This window comes from Rhipicephalus sanguineus, chromosome 1 (assembly GCF_013339695.2).
Source record: "Rhipicephalus sanguineus isolate Rsan-2018 chromosome 1, BIME_Rsan_1.4, whole genome shotgun sequence".
NCBI lineage: Eukaryota > Metazoa > Arthropoda > Arachnida > Ixodida > Ixodidae > Rhipicephalus > Rhipicephalus sanguineus.
This window is the reverse complement of record NC_051176.1, coordinates 195,178,245-195,194,929: the sequence shown is the minus strand read 5'-3', so window position 1 is coordinate 195,194,929 and position 16,685 is coordinate 195,178,245. Positions and strand designations below refer to the sequence as shown.

At 45.8% G+C, this 16,685-nt stretch overlaps 1 protein-coding gene across 1 annotated transcript in view; it reads left to right on the top strand.

The window, feature by feature from the left end:
• LOC119404958 (voltage-dependent calcium channel type A subunit alpha-1) overlaps positions 1-16,685 on the top strand; it is a 561,845-nt gene that overhangs the window by 517,992 nt on the left and 27,168 nt on the right. The window contains exons 34-43 of the mRNA XM_049418585.1: positions 4,358-4,441; positions 4,730-4,846; positions 5,957-6,022; positions 7,791-7,882; positions 12,122-12,272; positions 12,607-12,734; positions 13,960-14,056; positions 14,833-14,938; positions 15,707-15,811; positions 16,428-16,537. Of these exons, the coding sequence (XP_049274542.1) occupies positions 4,358-4,441; positions 4,730-4,846; positions 5,957-6,022; positions 7,791-7,882; positions 12,122-12,272; positions 12,607-12,734; positions 13,960-14,056; positions 14,833-14,938; positions 15,707-15,811; positions 16,428-16,537 (1,056 nt within the window). The remainder of the gene's footprint in view (positions 1-4,357; positions 4,442-4,729; positions 4,847-5,956; positions 6,023-7,790; positions 7,883-12,121; positions 12,273-12,606; positions 12,735-13,959; positions 14,057-14,832; positions 14,939-15,706; positions 15,812-16,427; positions 16,538-16,685) is intronic.

Below are 16,685 nucleotides of genomic sequence, written 5' to 3'. Positions count from 1 at the left end.
GGGAATATTAGTCAGCTGCCGGCTCGTAAAAAGATCACGTGCGACGTGACGCCAAAAAGGCAGAAAAAGAGTGTTCCACACTCGCCGCCATGGCTGCGATCGGCGCTGACTAACACTCCTAGGTTTAAATGCACACATATACCCCATAAAGTGGACGGGGGGATGACCGCCGCCGTAGCTCAGTGGTAGAGCATCGGATGCGTTATTCGAAGGTCGCAGGTTCGGTCCCTGCCGGAGGCAAGTTATCTTTTCGTCCACTTTACTTTCTTCACATTTATATCCCAATTATTACAAATAACATCCTCTATACTTTCCTTGGCATTGTCTGTTAGTTCTCATTAATGCAGCAGCAAGTAATTCTTCATTTTGTCAATTCGGAAAAGCGTGCCCTTACAACAAACAGCTGTCTGCCATAAATGCATCGGTGTATTGCTGGAACGCAGTGAAGTGTAGAAGTAAAGCTGCTATTGGGGTTAGCTGGTGCGAATACATGGCTTGTTCGCGTGTAGAATCTACGTAAGTTGCTTGAGCGACACACTCGGCATTAAAAGAAACACAAGCATCCACAACATACCTCAAAACCTCCATATTCTATATCATCATAAGGAATAATTGAGTCAGAAGGTTGTGTCGAAAATGTGTGTGCGCGCGCGCGCGCGTGTGTGTGTGTGTGTGTGTGTGTGTGTGTGTGTGTGTGTGCTTTTCGTATGAGGTCGCCCTGTTTTTGTTAACAGTAATGTTAGTATGGTAATTCAGGTGACCGCAACTTTTTTATACGATGAGAAACGGCGACCTTGCATACTGGAGAGCTTATCGGGCTCTTATAGCCTATCGTTTTGGGTATCTGCGTATCAGCACAACATTTACTCTTTATTAATTCTGGTTCAACGCTACCGACGCGGGTTTGAGAATTTGAACAGGGTTACGTGGTGTATATTGGTATGTAAATGAAAGCGTGCCGGTCGTCCTCGTGTGAGAATTTAACTTTTTATTCCTACGCTAACACATTGTGACTGCCAATTCGATCAGACCGTGACTTGACCGCTCTTAGAGCTTCCCCAGAACGGAGGACTAGATTACATGAAACAATCAACTCGTTCAGCCAAGAGAATTATCTGCGCAATATGCAGTGCGAGCATAGAATAATGTCGCCCGCTGACACATGATTACAAACGTAAGGTTAAATGATTTCCATAAGTGTCGGTCGTATCCCATGTAGAGTATGCATTAAAAAAAAAAAGACACTGTTGGGCATTCAGCGATAGTACCGGGTAAGGTATTCCGAATACAATTCGTGGGAGTAGGGGGTGGGGTAGGTTACAGTAGATGTTAGTTTGAAACGGGACTTAACTACTAGATTTTAGAATGATATGATCCTGTTGTAGAGTAATCATAGCGGGGCCGATATGTCTACTTTTATGCATAGAAAATTTTTTGTGGGATAAGCAAACCTCACCGAACCCCGGTATCTCTTTGCCTTTGGCTTTCTTTTTTCTTTAATTAGTCTTTAATCACAAAATTGTTCGTGAAATCGGCCAAGTGAAGCTATTATGCACCGACTACTTTTCTACCTAAATTTTTAAGAGCGCAGATTTTCGTGCGGGAATTTGATGCGACAGCACCATATTCCCAAGTGCCCAATATATGTTCCATTGTACTTAACGCTAGTTTTAATTTTCAGCGCTCTCGCACTTCACACTCATTCAGGTAATCATAACGTCGCTTCATGAGAGATAAACATAATACACAAGATGGCATGCGTGTGTCTGATAAGAATGGTTCGGTGGTTCACTCTTTCCTGCCATTCTTGGTCGGCTAGCGCTAGCACGGGGGTCGCGGTCATCTTCACCTTTTATGTCATAATACATCATCCTGCTAGTCACCACTTCGTCATCGTGTGTAGTCTTGGTGCGCAATTTTCACTTCGAAAATCTTAAGGAAGTGAAACTACAGGAGGTATTATAACCGTACGGTTGTCATAATGCTTATTTGCAAGGCTGACGGCGCGGGAGCGTGGAACGTGCGGATAAAAATTAGATTCTAGCAGAGTAAAGCAGCGCCATTTTAACGCACCAGCACCCATCGAAATGCGTTAGCCATTAGCATCCCTCAAATTTGTTAGCCACTAACGGCCAATTCAAATATCGACATAATTCCTTTTCTTTGGAGAGCAGCCACTTCTTCTGCGTGAATTTTGTTCCGGTTAATTTTTTTTTTTTTCGTTCGGCTCTTTTTTTTTTTTTTCATATAACACTGAAATTGAAATAAGAGTCATCTTGCTCCACTGCACAGGCACTTTTCGATTGTGTTACCCGTGACCAGTGAGGAGAGCACCAAGGGGGTGGTGGCACGTGAAGATTCTGTCGATTCGAATTGACCATCCTGAGCGTACGTGCTATACGTGCGCTCCATTCATACACCCAGGAACCGTTAAACACGTCTGTGTTGAGATGTCTGTATCGCTTTCGAACTCAGAGCCTGGCGTAAGTTTCGAGGACTTGTGGAACTACTCCTAAATAAAGAAAGGATAACCAGGGTCATTCACTTCGCAATGAAATAAACAGTGGATATAAGACCGTTGCACATGCAGCAAAATACTCTTGAGAAGCCAAGAGTTGCTTGCTAACTCTTGGGTTCTCCTTTATGTTTAGGGCTTCAGGAATCAGCCATGTTTCCTCTGGCGTTAATACCATTCTGCAATTGGAGTGCAACGGGCAATGTTTCTTTTTTTTTCATTTCTTATTATTAGATACCAGGAAATTGTTCTTATATGCATGACCTTTGTGCATCCTTGAGGGTTGTTCAAAACGTAGTGCCCCATACTTTTTTGTTTCATGATCAAGACAAAAAAAAAAGGATATGGAAACTTGTACAGTGCGGATGCGATGTTTCCAGTGCCCCGACAGGTTGGTAGTTCGAGAAATTTGTACACACATGTCTATTAACTATGTCACCTCCGATGAACTGTCATTAAAATTTATTCTAATATGAAAAATTTTTAGAAGTACTTTCAGGCATTTGTCTACCGCGATGTGCAGAATTTTTCCTCCCGAGGATACCGCATTGCTTCGCCGAGCTGCAGGCACCATGCTGAAATCGCAATGCGCACAAAGTACAAGGAGGCAGGCAAGCTAACAAACAGAAGATGCTTGCCATTCGGTGTTCGCTGTTTTCTTGTCGTTTATTAACCCTGGTCTTTGGGCGTGCTGCTATTTTAACCGCGGACACTTACCAATAACTCGCGCTGCTTTCAGTACAGCTCCTTGCGTCAGCTTGTGACACTACGCCGAGAGAAGGAGACGCGGTGAAGTCCGTCTAGGCGTCCATTCACCGCCATTACTGCAGGCATCCTGCACTTAATGGCTTCGAGGCGCAATTTACGAAAGTTCGCGTTGGTGCGGTGCGTACAAGTGTGAACGCGGTTACACCCTGCAAAATCTATGGGAATACTACTGATGACTAGGTCAATGCGATGTTCGATGGTCACAGCGGCGTTTTAATTCAGCTCGTGCGTTGATAATGTTTTTGTTGATATTGTTGATATATTATTGCGTTGATAATGTTTTTGTGCACTAGTTGGACATTGCCGTATTCATAATTACTCTGCAGTGTCGTCATACACTCTTGTCTTCTTTCATTCTTTCATTACCCATTTCTTCTTTCCAAGTACAAGGCAGCCAGCTGAACGTCTCCTCTGGTTAACCCTCTCTCTCTCTCTCTCTCTCTCTGACAAGCACTCACCCGCACACAAAATTAATTCTCTGCAAGCAAGCTCAAAAGATTCTTGTAGTCTCGTTTGATTTTGTTTTTTTTCAGTATTGATCCGACGTCATAAAGGTTTGTTTTGATTTCGCGTGCTACGCAATGGATGGATGGATGGATGAATAACTTTATTGAGGTCCTTCGGTGCGCGCGACTAGCGCGCAGCGGGCCGCTCCCAATGAAAGTTTCCAAATTGCGAAGGTGTAATCCGCAGCGCGAGGACGTCGGCTGTGCTACGTGTTATATCATGTATATTGAAACAAGGCTTGTATTTTATTGTTTTGCACCTTCTCAGGTGTTTGTAATTGAACGAACTTCGTGTATATAACTGCATGGGTCTTACACTGAATGGCTTCTCTAAAACAAAACAAAATCTTCTGGGGCACCCGTATTTGAACAACCCTCTAAAAAACTCTCTTGTGTATAGCTTTTATATGAGCATTATGAATGCATATCGAATGACGTGAAAAGTTTGTGTGTAAAAATCTGAAGCACCACGAAAGTGCCGCGATGCATGAATGCATGCTGTGCCGTGAGAGATTTCCAGTCACTTACAACCGTCTTTCTTGCCCTCTCGTTTCCACACAAAAAAAAGAACTTCTTCAAGAATCCATGGCACACCTTTGATTTCATCACCGTTATCGGAAGCATCATCGATGTTCTAGTCATGGAGACCGGGGTAAGTGAAACAGCCGTCCTTGGAAGTTACGCCAGCTCCTGTAGGCACCACTACAATCCAAATTTGAATCAATCGTTAAGTAGACTTCTGTGACAAAAAAACGCATGTGAAACGCAATATTTTACACGTAACATGTTAGCTTAGCACTGTGAAAGGTTGTTTGTAAATCTTCCTATTTTTTCTATTAACTTTTGTTTTGTTTTTCTTTCAACTTGCTGCACATATTGCAATGTGGAAGTTGCTCAGTGCTTTCAGAAACGTACTCATCAGTCTGTCGTTACGTTCCAGCTGAATTTTTTCAGTGTGGGGTTCTTAAGGCTATTTCGAGCAGCCCGCCTGATCAAGCTTCTCAGGCAAGGCTACACCATACGAATTCTCCTTTGGACGTTCATTCAGTCTTTCAAAGTGAGTACTCACGCCATCCTACGTTATTGTCTGTTACTGCTTCGCTATGCGAATATAGGCGGATGCACTTTTCAAGTACGATGCGGGTTACAACGGTCAACGCTGGCTGCATGATTAGCGGTGCACAGCAAATCGGGAGCCGAACTGCCTAAGGTAAACCGGCTCCACAATTCTGGCCTGCACAACTTGGAAACTTGATTGCTGTCGTTGTTACAGTGACTAAGTTTTCGGTGCGCCTTCAGTGTTTTTACTGGTGGAGAAATGAGCGCACCGTTACTGCACTACGGGCACTACACAAGAGCACTACGTAAACTACCCAATAAAAGCTCGTCAACATCGAAGATGGTGGCGTTAGCTTCTTGTTGAACAATAGTTGCGCAGTACCACAAAAAGAGGTACACCGTTGCAATTCGTTGCTTATACCCAGTAAAAAAAAAAGGGGGGGGGGGAAGAAGCACAGCTTGATTCATCAATATAATCTTTTACTGGAAACAGCCACGTAAAAATCATTATCGGTGGAGCACGTAGGTGGTACTTAGGCGGCTCTCACGCCGTGGCATTGGTCGCGCGTCCATGGAGCGACTCACGCCACTGAAAAAAAAAAATCGAGCAGCAAGCGACTAGCTCGAAACGATAGATTTCCGCCAAAGCGACCACTTGCAACTCCCCGGTACGGATGTGTGCTCACGCATTCGAAAAATGGCACGCACGCACCACTTGCATATATATAGTATAGAAAACTCCCGTACGTAGCCGCGCCGACGGGCACTGCTATCGACTTTTACACCGCTTCATGGTCTGTTGTCACCACCCTGAGTGCACAATGCTTCCCTACGTCAACATGACTCTGCCTTCTCACGACGTCGCAGATTCGTTCGCGTCGTGATTTTCTGTCTGCGAAACGAACAGAGCTTTGTCCGCAAAACAAAATGTCAGCATAAAATTTCATGCGCTCATTCGTTTAGTAAGCAGTACAAAAAATGGCCGATGCGTCCACAAAGCACGGTCCCCTGGTATCACCTGCCAAATCAAACGAGTGTGTTTTTCTGTCATATAAGTTACCTATAAAAAAAAGTGTTTAATTATGCCTCTCTGTATTCCTTCTTCTAGGCTTTGCCTTACGTTTGCTTGCTCATAGCTATGCTCTTCTTCATCTACGCCATAATCGGCATGCAGGTGAGTCATATACTAACATATTTTTTTCCTACCTCGTTTTCTTAATTTCAGTGCGGTAGCTATTTTAATTATACCGTGGTACCCTTTGGCTCGATAAGTTAAATAGAAATTTCACGGTGGTGAAAGTGTCTGTTCAGTTGGCCTGCTTGTGATCGTTATAAGCATGCCGAAGTGCGACATTTTTTTTTTGTTCAATCGAGAAAATGTATTGTGTGGAACTGGATGTCAGTTTTACCCGATCTTGTTTATACAGACGGAAGGATCTAACGAATTACTTATTTAATAATTTGCCTCGAATGAAAACCTTCCCAACATAATTGAGCCAGAACAATACTGAAGTGATCGTTGGCTTGGCCAGACACGAATTTCGTCAACGCTGATTTTAACCTCCCAGAGTTACAATCAAGTACACCTGAACGTCTATATTGACTTGACTGCATGCCAACACTAACCTGCGTACGCTTTTTGCTAACAATCGACTAACACGCTCGGGGCAGGAAAATAAACATTAATGCGTCCTATTGCATTATGGTTTCAAGGTTAGGTTTCAACGTTATGGTTTCAAGGTTATGAGGTCATACTTGCCTTATTACAGACGATAGTGTCTCCTGAGTAATTGTGTTTGACGATCTGTACACGCACCAGCCAAGAGCGGCAACTGCGATGCATCTAAAACAAAAGAAAAAAAAATAGTGAGACATCGCTTAAAGACATGAACACTAAGTGCCTGATATCAATACAGATGCATGTGCACCTTAATTCTAGGTTGAATATAAGGCGATTTCAGATTTGAATGTTCTGTGCGCAGGATTCAAAAGGCGATTGAGTAAAAGGGAGTGGAAAATACACTTGCTCAGTAAGAATTGAATACGATGCACAGTGATAATTAAACGAGAATCACTCGCTGGATAATCATACCTAGAAGCGCCTGCACTTCTGATTATAATTTCCGTAGTTAGAACTTGTTTAGCTCTGTAAATAAAGTAACAGCGTTTCCTTTCACAATATACAGTGACTCTCATTGCGTAATAGGAATGGGCACGTTAGCATTGAACATGTACGCACCTGGACGTTGTCATGGCGATTTAATGTGACAAAGAAAATTGCGCGCATTTATTATCGGTGATGTAAGGTATTTCACGCAGATATGACTGGTATGTTCCAGACACACAAAAGAAAAATAACAGAAGCCAATGTTGAAATTTCGCTGTGATTATAAAGCATGAAAATATGCTTCCCTATTCTTCGCCATGTAAGAGGCAGATTACCTTGCCACATCAGACGCGTCTCCAATCCCAGTATCAGTCGCAAACATATGGTTGAACAAATAAACTGCACCAGAAACATACTGAGTTTTGAGGCGCTTGAGAATCAACACTCATTCACTTCAGCGACGTTGGCGGTGAGGCAGTACGTCCTGTGTCGACTAACGAATGTCTGCAATTCTGCCAGATCACAGTGCTTAGAACGTAGAATGCGTTGGGTATGAAGTTCCAGACCCTTCATGTACCGCAAAGCTTTTGGGGGATTCACTTTGTAATGCACGGCTACATCTGTGGCGCACTGGTGTTAAAAAGAGAAACGCGGCTTGCTTTTGGGAATAACGGAGCCGCAGAGAAATGTGCTTTTGTGTGTTTCACAAGCTGCCGAGCAGCCGTGGCCGGCAGAGGGCCACGGCTGCGCGCGGGTTTTCCCCAAGGCGGCGCGATACCACAGTGCCTGCATCCCTTGTGACACTCGTGTTTTGATCTTGACCCCGTACCCGCAGGTTTTCGGCAATATCAGGTTTGACCCTGACACAGAGATCAATCGGCACAACAACTTTCAGTCCTTCTTTCAGTCCTTAATACTGTTGTTTCGGTGAGTGCGTCACCCCCGGCAGTGCACCGATGGCGCCTTTAGCTAGAAGCCTCGGCAGCAGCCGGAACGGGCCGGCAGCACGGTCCGACCGCGTAGCGGCGGCGGCAGCGTAGCGTCCCCCCCACGTACTACATAGACATAAGGCGGCGCACATCAGGTTGCGCGTAGAAGCCATGGATGCTCTCTGACCCGAGGCGGCGAGAGCGCGTAGCGTTTGCCCTCCCCCACTTTGCCTCCCCCTCCCCCACTCCTCGCGGCTTCCTCCGTGATGCTGTTTGTGTTTTTTGTCCAGGTCTTTGGAAATATTATGCTGGCGTCGGACAGTCAAATAACGAGGCACAATAACTTCCGAACTTTCTTTCAAGGTCTAATGCTTCTGTTCAGGCAAGTGGAATCCTAACCTAAGCACATGTATACCAGCTACATAATCAAGGGCATCCACGCCTTTGATGCACAAGCTGTTTGCGCTCACGCGTGCCATGTTAAGCCCTGTATCTGGCCACACGTTTGGGTCTTCCTAATTTTACTGCATTTCTGTGCATTCTTTTATTTTGTATGTGTGCGCCTTCCGCTCCTTGTTTATTATGTTATATATACATACTTCCATTCCAACGCGCTCTGCCCAAGACACCACCAGGCTGCTCCTCGAAGGAAGGCTTGCATGGCGCCTTCCGCAGTTAACGTTCGTTCGTGACACGTTTCGTTTCGAGCGGCTGCCCGCGCAAAGCGCCCCACAGCCCATCGCAAGGCCTCTTCGCGCCGGTCAAGAAAACCGCACCGCGCGAGTTTACAGGCATTACATCCAAACTTCCAAGGCAACAGTCGCGCTACAGAAGCGTCCAACTGCTTCGTAATCGTGAGGAACCTCATCTCCACAGGTATCGCAATAGCCGACCTTCAGTTTCAGTTCTAACATGTTCTTACATACTGTCTAGCTAGTTTCTTACCGAACACTCTCCCGACTTCCTTCGACCCCCACGAACACTGTAGTGCCGACTGCTGTCCCGAGTCCGTGGTTCCCACTCGTGATTGAGCATGACTCTGATGCAATCACCTGCAACTTTAATTGGCCTCAGCGCACTTCTGTGCGGTAAATCATCGCACGTGCAGGACGTGAACTGACCCATGAACGGATCGTTTGCTGAAGAGGACGTAGGGTCACGTGATCAAAGAACAAAAAAATACAGTTGCGATCACTTACACCTTAGCCGAAAATGCTAAAAGCGCTGAAATGACAAGTGCTGAAAATGACCAGTAGTACGACGGCTATGTTTGCCCGTCTAAGTATATTGAAAACTGTAGCCCCTAATTGAAAAAGAACCTTGATGTAATGATTTCAAATCAGTTTAGCGATCAGACATTTTTTTTTTTATCGCAAGGTGTGAAAAGTTCTGAAGTCAAGGTATACTGGTGTTCTTGCATGGGAAACGATACCGTGGAAACGCCGCGAAAGCGAAGTATCAGTAATCATTCTTCCTCGCTCCTCAGCGTAACACCATAACCGCAGAGCAGTTGTGTCCTAAATGTTGCAATAACCGCATGCTGCCAAGAGCTTGAACTAACGCGTTGACGTGCGCGATGAGACCGCACGCGCGTTCCCTAGTCTGGCCAAAAAACCTGGCACACAGGTTCTCTGAATCCGTGTTCGGTCTCGTCTGCGCTTAATTCGTCTCTTTAATTTGGTAAACCTTTAACATTGACCCACATTCGTTTAATACACTGTCATGCGCATTTGCTTTTAATGAGTTTAATTTATCATCAGGAAAGATTTTGCATTTATCGTATTTTACGAAGTTTTCATACCAAACTAATTTCATCTATGTGATCAAATACCTAAAAAGAGAGCTTTCTCTTTTTAATTTCGCAAGACGTCTTAACGGCACGCACATATTCGCCACTTCTTTAATTGTAAACCTGCTGAAGTATTTTCCAAGTACTACATAAATACATATTGTAGCGCAAGGGAACAACTACACAGAACTCAGGCAACTACACGTCACAGCGCCTGTGACGTGTAGCTGTGTACGTCCTGTGCAGTTGTGCCCATGCGCTACAGCACAAGTTACAATATGTCTGTGCACAAGCACAAACTAACCCAGCAACATGTCCTTCAAGTTAGTACAGATAGAAGAAAGGCACGTGGCTGTTCAACGTAACATTAAAACCTATTAGCCTGTGTAAAACTGTCGGCTCAGTGGCCACAGCGCGCTCGATAACGGACGAATGCATCAAAAGGAGGGGTATCACAGTGGTGAGTTCTTAGTGCTGTTTTGCACTTTCCCCTCGCATTTTTCGAACGTCATAGCGGGGCAAGAACCGCTCAAGTAACAACAGATATGAGTAGTACTTGTTCATGGGCTAGTCGGTGCATACTAATCGAACAACCATAAAACTACGGTTACTTAGACCAACAAAAGGAAGAAGTAGGAGGGTTACGAGCAAGCGGAGCGCTTCTTCGTTTTTTGCTCTCAGTGACCATAATTTTACGGTTGTTCGATTAACCAAAGATACATACGATGTTTCCACAGCAGTTCTCCTTGCATTCAGGGCTAAGGAGGTATGTCCTCTGAACAACTTCCGTAAAGTTTGAATGGTCTTCACTTGAAACGTACAACGTGTGTGCGCTGGACAAAACTTGGCGCTCAGGTGCTGCGACCGCTAGGGTGGTTCATCCGGTGCCTTTACCATGTCACTCCGTCGCGCGTGGGAACCTAGGTCGGCTTGTCGGCCGCGGACCCCTTAGGCGTCCAAGCGCCCTCGCCGTAGGATCCGCACTGTCCGCGCCGCCGAGTCCCGGGACATCTCAAGTCAGGCCGCCGATCGCCTGCCAGTAGCGGGAACGCGCGCGCCTGCCTCCCCAAGCGGCGCGTACTTCTCCGGTGGCCCTTGAGATGTCCACTTAGTTATCAGAATACAAACTGGGACTCCGAGAGGCGAGCAGTGCGCGCCCAAGGTCTGCGTTAGTTGCACTGTATAGGAAGCCCTATGCGTAGGATGAGACACGACCATGTCTGCCCTCGGCGTCTCAGGCCCTTGACACCGCTTGAGCTTTGCTGCGCATGCCTTTCTGCTTCGTGCCTGGCTAACACCTCTGGCTGTCCACTGCATCCTGCTTAGCATGAACCACGCACACCGCTTCTGCACCCATGCACTGGCACAAACACGCGCTCACGCCGAGCCCTTCTCATCAGGAGTCGCTTTAATCCCTGACGGCACTCTAGCGCTATCGGTTCGGTGGCCCACGTAACCGACTGCCGAGCGCTGAGAGCAACTGCCTCGTGGGTTCCTACCGGCACCAAGGCATGAAAATGGCTCGGCGTGTGTGCCGACGCGCTGCACAATGGCCACAATAAGTGCTGATATTTCATGGCGCGCTCTTTTCTTTGCAGTGTTGTGAGCAACGCAGTGACGTAATACGTTTCGGCATTCTACTGTATCGTGGAAGCAAAAGGAAAACAGGGTCGCGCAACATATATCTCTTGCAAATCATTCACTGTGAATGGTTGAAGCATCTGAAGTAATTGTTATTCAGCCGTTACACTTCCTCCTTTCGCATATGCATCATGGAGCATTTAGTGAGCTGCAGATCTACCAAGGTACCCAATGTAAAAATTCTGCACGCGTATTTTCACTAACTGCGTTGCCACAACGTCTGTATGGTGAAACGTGTACCAGTAACCATGCTTGAGTTGAAATAGTCCTAACTGCAGGAGAAATATTTGTACTAGGGAAATGAATAAGACTAGCACTTCGCACATAATTCAGCAATCCTGAAAGTCTCCGTGTTTTTTCTCCTTCTTATTTGGAGGCAACTAGATAAAGTAGTCAACAGATGCTTGCTCTTATTTCATTAAGAACATAATGTTTGTTTTTGCGATAGGTTACAGCGTTTGAGTGCTTCGGAATGGCACAATATGTCAAAATCAAATAAAAGTTATTCTATGTGTCAAGAGGGCTACTCGAAAACGACAGTCACTTGTAATGTTTGTTTTAATCGCATCGTGTCTTTTCGTTATCAGTAGATGTAAGTCGTTAAACAAAGTCGCAGGCTGTAGCATACGAAAAATCTTCAATAATGCTAAATCATCATTTCATTCCGCATTTTGCTCATCAGCACGAGGCTAGTACCGTGTAGGTGCGTAATATTAAGTGAGAACTGCGAACTGTATTGAATACGTGTATTTTCTCCATAACATATTCGCTGTCCTAACATCTGCTTTGTCTGCGGTACCTGTCCAGATGCGCCACTGGTGAAGCGTGGCAAGCTATCATGATGGCTTGCGTAAAGGGTCGCCCCTGTGACCCCCTTTCCAAGAAGGAGAAACCCGAGTGCGGTAGCAACATGGCCTATGCCTACTTTGTCAGCTTCATCTTCTTCTGCTCTTTCTTGGTACGTAGTTCACTGGCGCTTGTCATCTTTCTTTTCTTGCAAACGGAGCTAAAGTTTTCTAGCAAAGCCGAGCCACCATCTTCCGAAGGTCTTCGGTACGTTTGTTCTGTTGCGTCTCCCATCGGGTAAATAAGGCCCCTAGAATGGCGTGTGTCGCTTACGGCGCTTGTGCGGTGGTGGACGCTGTATCTTCGTAAATTTCATAACGACGACGCCCTGCTCTGGGCGCTGGTCTCTACCGGGAACACACTTGCCCCTACGTGTTGGACGTCGTGTGAACGATACAGTGCGTCTACGGATGTTGAACATTCATATGGCAACTTCTCATTTTCAGATGCTCAACCTGTTCGTCGCCGTCATTATGGACAATTTCGACTACCTGACGCGCGACTCATCCATTCTCGGGGCCCACCATTTAGACGAATTTATACGGGTCTGGGCCGAGTATGACCCGAATGCCACGTGAGTTACCTCTTCCACTGAGCAAGGCATAGTAGCCGCTGTGGTGGTACAATGCCGGTTACAGGCACTATCTTCCTTTTATTGTTACTGTTAAATGCGTTGGAGGACGTTCACTCGTTAACTTCCCCGAATGGGTCGTCGAAAAATTCATCTAGAGAATTACTGAAGTTTGACCAACGGACTTTCGAGGTTATTTTGGGAATCTCAATGGTTGTATGTCCTGTGTACATAGTTTAAGAATGTCGCGGGAAGTTACCAAAGTTATGTTGATTGCACTTCGACCTTTATGATCCTTTCCGCCGTGCGTTGTTCCAGAACTATCTGCATCCTTACCCACCGCTATGACGTTCCATTTCTGAGTTCGAGGTCGGGGTTTCGATCCCGGCCACAGCGGCCTCATTTTGATTTAACCGAAAAGGCTGTAACGTGGTGCACTTTAAAAAGCCTCGGGCGGCCGAAATTAATTTAGAGACCCTCGCTACGCTGCACATCATAATCAGGTAGAGGTTTGGGTACGTGAACCGTCAGGTTTTTTTTTTTTTAATCCAGCTTTTTGTAATAGTACTGCCTAAAATTATAGTGTGGCGTGAGATGAACAAGCTCGAAAATTTGGTCTTATCGACCGCTCGGGGGCAATACATTAAGTTTTCAAATTAGTGCGAATCTGGGGCGCGTGTTTGAATTGCAAAGGGTGTAGAAATGAAATGCCATAAGAATAGTAAGCGTCGAGCGGTACATTTCAGGAGAAGACTCAACACTGATGGGGCAATGAGGACACCGTCAAGAATTTGGATAGTGCCCATGGGATTCTTTAAAACGATCCACCGTGCAGTAAATTAAACTTTAGAACGGCTGCTGTAAACAAACGGCCCAATATTACTGCTATATACCTTTCGTACGTATATGGACGACCCTGTATGCTTTTAATCATTTAAGACATGTTTCTGAGTCATTTTATAGCAATGGTTTTAATCGTTCATGCTTTCCTATAAGGTCGCGTTGCTGGCGCGACAGCTGCGGCTCAGGGCTGCACGCGGAGGCGTTTTCGAGGGTGTAACGAGATTTGCGAATTTCCACAGAAGCTGTAAAAATGTGCCTTCAGCGAAAAAGGGCTCTGCTGCTATCGCAACGAGCGCGCCAGACACCGCGATCTTTCCATCTCAGGGTACTCCGGCTGGAATTTCGGTTCTGCTAGGTTGCACAAGTGTGCCATGTCTCTTTGCAGGGGCTATATTCACTATACGGAAATGTATGACATGTTGCGTAATATGGACCCTCCCCTGGGTTTCGGAAACAAGTGCCCTTACCGACTGGCGTACAAGGTGAGTACCCATGCAAGTTATGTTTCACGATTGCAGCTTGCTTGCGCGAACCTCGGTCGAGAACAAAACTGTGCTGCTTCATGGAACAAATCTCACGCGACAGTGCGCGGATCGAAGGCAAAAAAGTTTGAAAAATTCATTGCACAACGAAGCAATCTTGAATACATTTGGCACCAAAGTGAAACGGCCTCACTGAAACGCTGACCTGTATGGTTTTCCTAGTGCATGCAGCCGCTTTCGTGCTGTCTTGTCTCCGTGAAACAGCGCTACGTCGACGTCTGCGGGAAACCCGCCACGATGTTCCAGTGGTTATGAGGCTCGGCTGCTGTCCCAAAGGTCACGGGATCGAATCCCGGGAGCGGCGGCCGCATTTCAATGGAGGCGAAATGCTATAGAGGCCCGTGTACTTAGATTTATAAGTGCCCGTTAAAGAACACCAGATGGTCAAAATCTCCGGAGCCGTCCATTCTGGCGTCCCTCATAATCATATTGTGGTTTTGGGACGTTAAACCCCCGAAAGTATTATTACATTTGCGGGAACTTGACCTGTGTTTCCACCATATATATATATATATATATATATATATATATATATATATATATATATATATATATATATATATATGGCTAAGCCTCGTGTCTATGGTTTTATCTCCCTTCTTCGGATTTCGGATTAGTGGCCAGGATAGCTGACAGTATCAAGAGGCTCCAGCAGCAGCGGAACACGGTGTCCTCCTTTTCTTGCTCATCTGACCGACTTCTTTTCTTTCTTTCAGAAACTGATTCGTATGAACATGCCTGTGACTGAAGAAGGAAAAGTGAACTTCAGCACTACATTGTTTGCACTTATTCGAGAAAATCTGAGCATCAAAATGAGACCAGGTAAGTTCGTTTGTCGAGACCTCTTAGTGAAATTGATACAAAAAAAAAGGAACCTGCGCGGGTTGCGCTTCGTTCATATATGGAAAGCCCTATGGCGTTTGGAAGAGCTACGAACGAGTGCGCGCTTTTAATCCTCTTTGTCCTGGATTTTACAAGCGGAGCTTCCTCTAAAGGCTGCATTTGCCAAATCCGATACGTGCTATTAGAAACGCTAAATTACTCACTCGCCACCTGCATGCAGTCATGAAGTGAAACGTTGTGTCGGGAAGCGCCGTTATTTTCATGCGCCAGGATAAACGCTTCGTGCTGCGCGAGATAGCCATAGTCGCGTGCCTAATAGCCGCGCTATGCGCGAAAGAGAATTGGTCGACCATGTAGCCCATATATACTATACGCTGAACGCAATGTGTTCCCATATATAGCGCTCGTCCGACCGCATTCTGTATACGACGGTGCGCGACCTCCGGCGAAAAGTATACGGGCCTCTCCCGAAGGCAGTGAAGTCCAACAGAGCGTCTCACCAAGTTATGTGACCTTAACTACCGTATTCACTTACATACCACTTGCACTCGCTAGCCCCGACTAATGTCGGTTAGTGTTGGCTAAGGTTGATTAATGCTGGCTAAATGTTGTTATAGCACCAGCATTATCTGCATTCAATCCCGACCAAATGATTGTCGACCAATTTTTTACGGTGGCGCGGCTTTTATCTCTACTACGGTTCGTGCGTGAGCGTCGCTCACGAGTGTGCTGCCTGCCCCCTTGCAGCAGAGGAAATGGACCAGGCAGACAAAGAGCTCAAGGATACCATCCGCAAGTTGTGGCCATTGCACGCGCGCAAAGTCACCGACAAATTCATGCCGCCTGATTCCGGTAAGTAACAGGGCACGCGCCACTTCGCACGTTCAAACTCGCACCTCAACTCCTCTCCCCTCAAACTCCTTCACGGGAAGTTCTTGATAAAAATATCTCGTGTGACTCATGTCTTTCAATAAAAATGTCCTTACTGGATTGCAACCACTAATAACTCGTATTTGAAGGTACGAGATCAAAAGGCGTATCGTAGATAACCGATTATGTGAGATATTGGTGTTAAAGAGTTCTGGCACCAGTATAGAGAACGCTAATTATACGCTAACGCGCTCATGAGCCGACTCACTCAGATTCAGATACCGCCGTGCGCCTGAGTCTGAGTGAGTCCGGTTGTGTAATATTTTGGTGAGTTTGTATCCCAGTGAGTCCGGCCGAGAAAATTTTAGTGAGTCCGAGTGAGTCCTAAGCGCAAAATATATTTCTTGAGTGAGTCCGAGTCAGCTTCACTTTTTTGCCGACCTATGGCCGTCTCACATTCGCTAATATTACCTCCGCTGTTGGCGGTTGGTCAGCACATCTTCTTACGAAGCTCTCTTGAGTGCGAAATTATTTGCGAATGCAGCCCCTGTTTCTTCCTTTATTATCGTTGTCTTTCTCTTTTTTTTCACCTCTTTAGAATTGGGAGCAGGCAAGCTGACTGTCGGAAAAATCTATGGTGGTCTCCTTATTCTCGAAAACTGGAGAACCACAAGATTCGGACAGGCTCCTGGAGCAGGGAGTCTAACGGTAAGAAGGAGGCTACTGCAGCGTTCGGGCTAAATGATTCTGTATAACAATGAAATTATTGCTCCTTAAATGGCAAAAAAAAGAGAAGTGAAATAGAATTTTTTTACATATTCTAGCTTTTCCTCTTGTTGCTTGCGCGGATATGTAC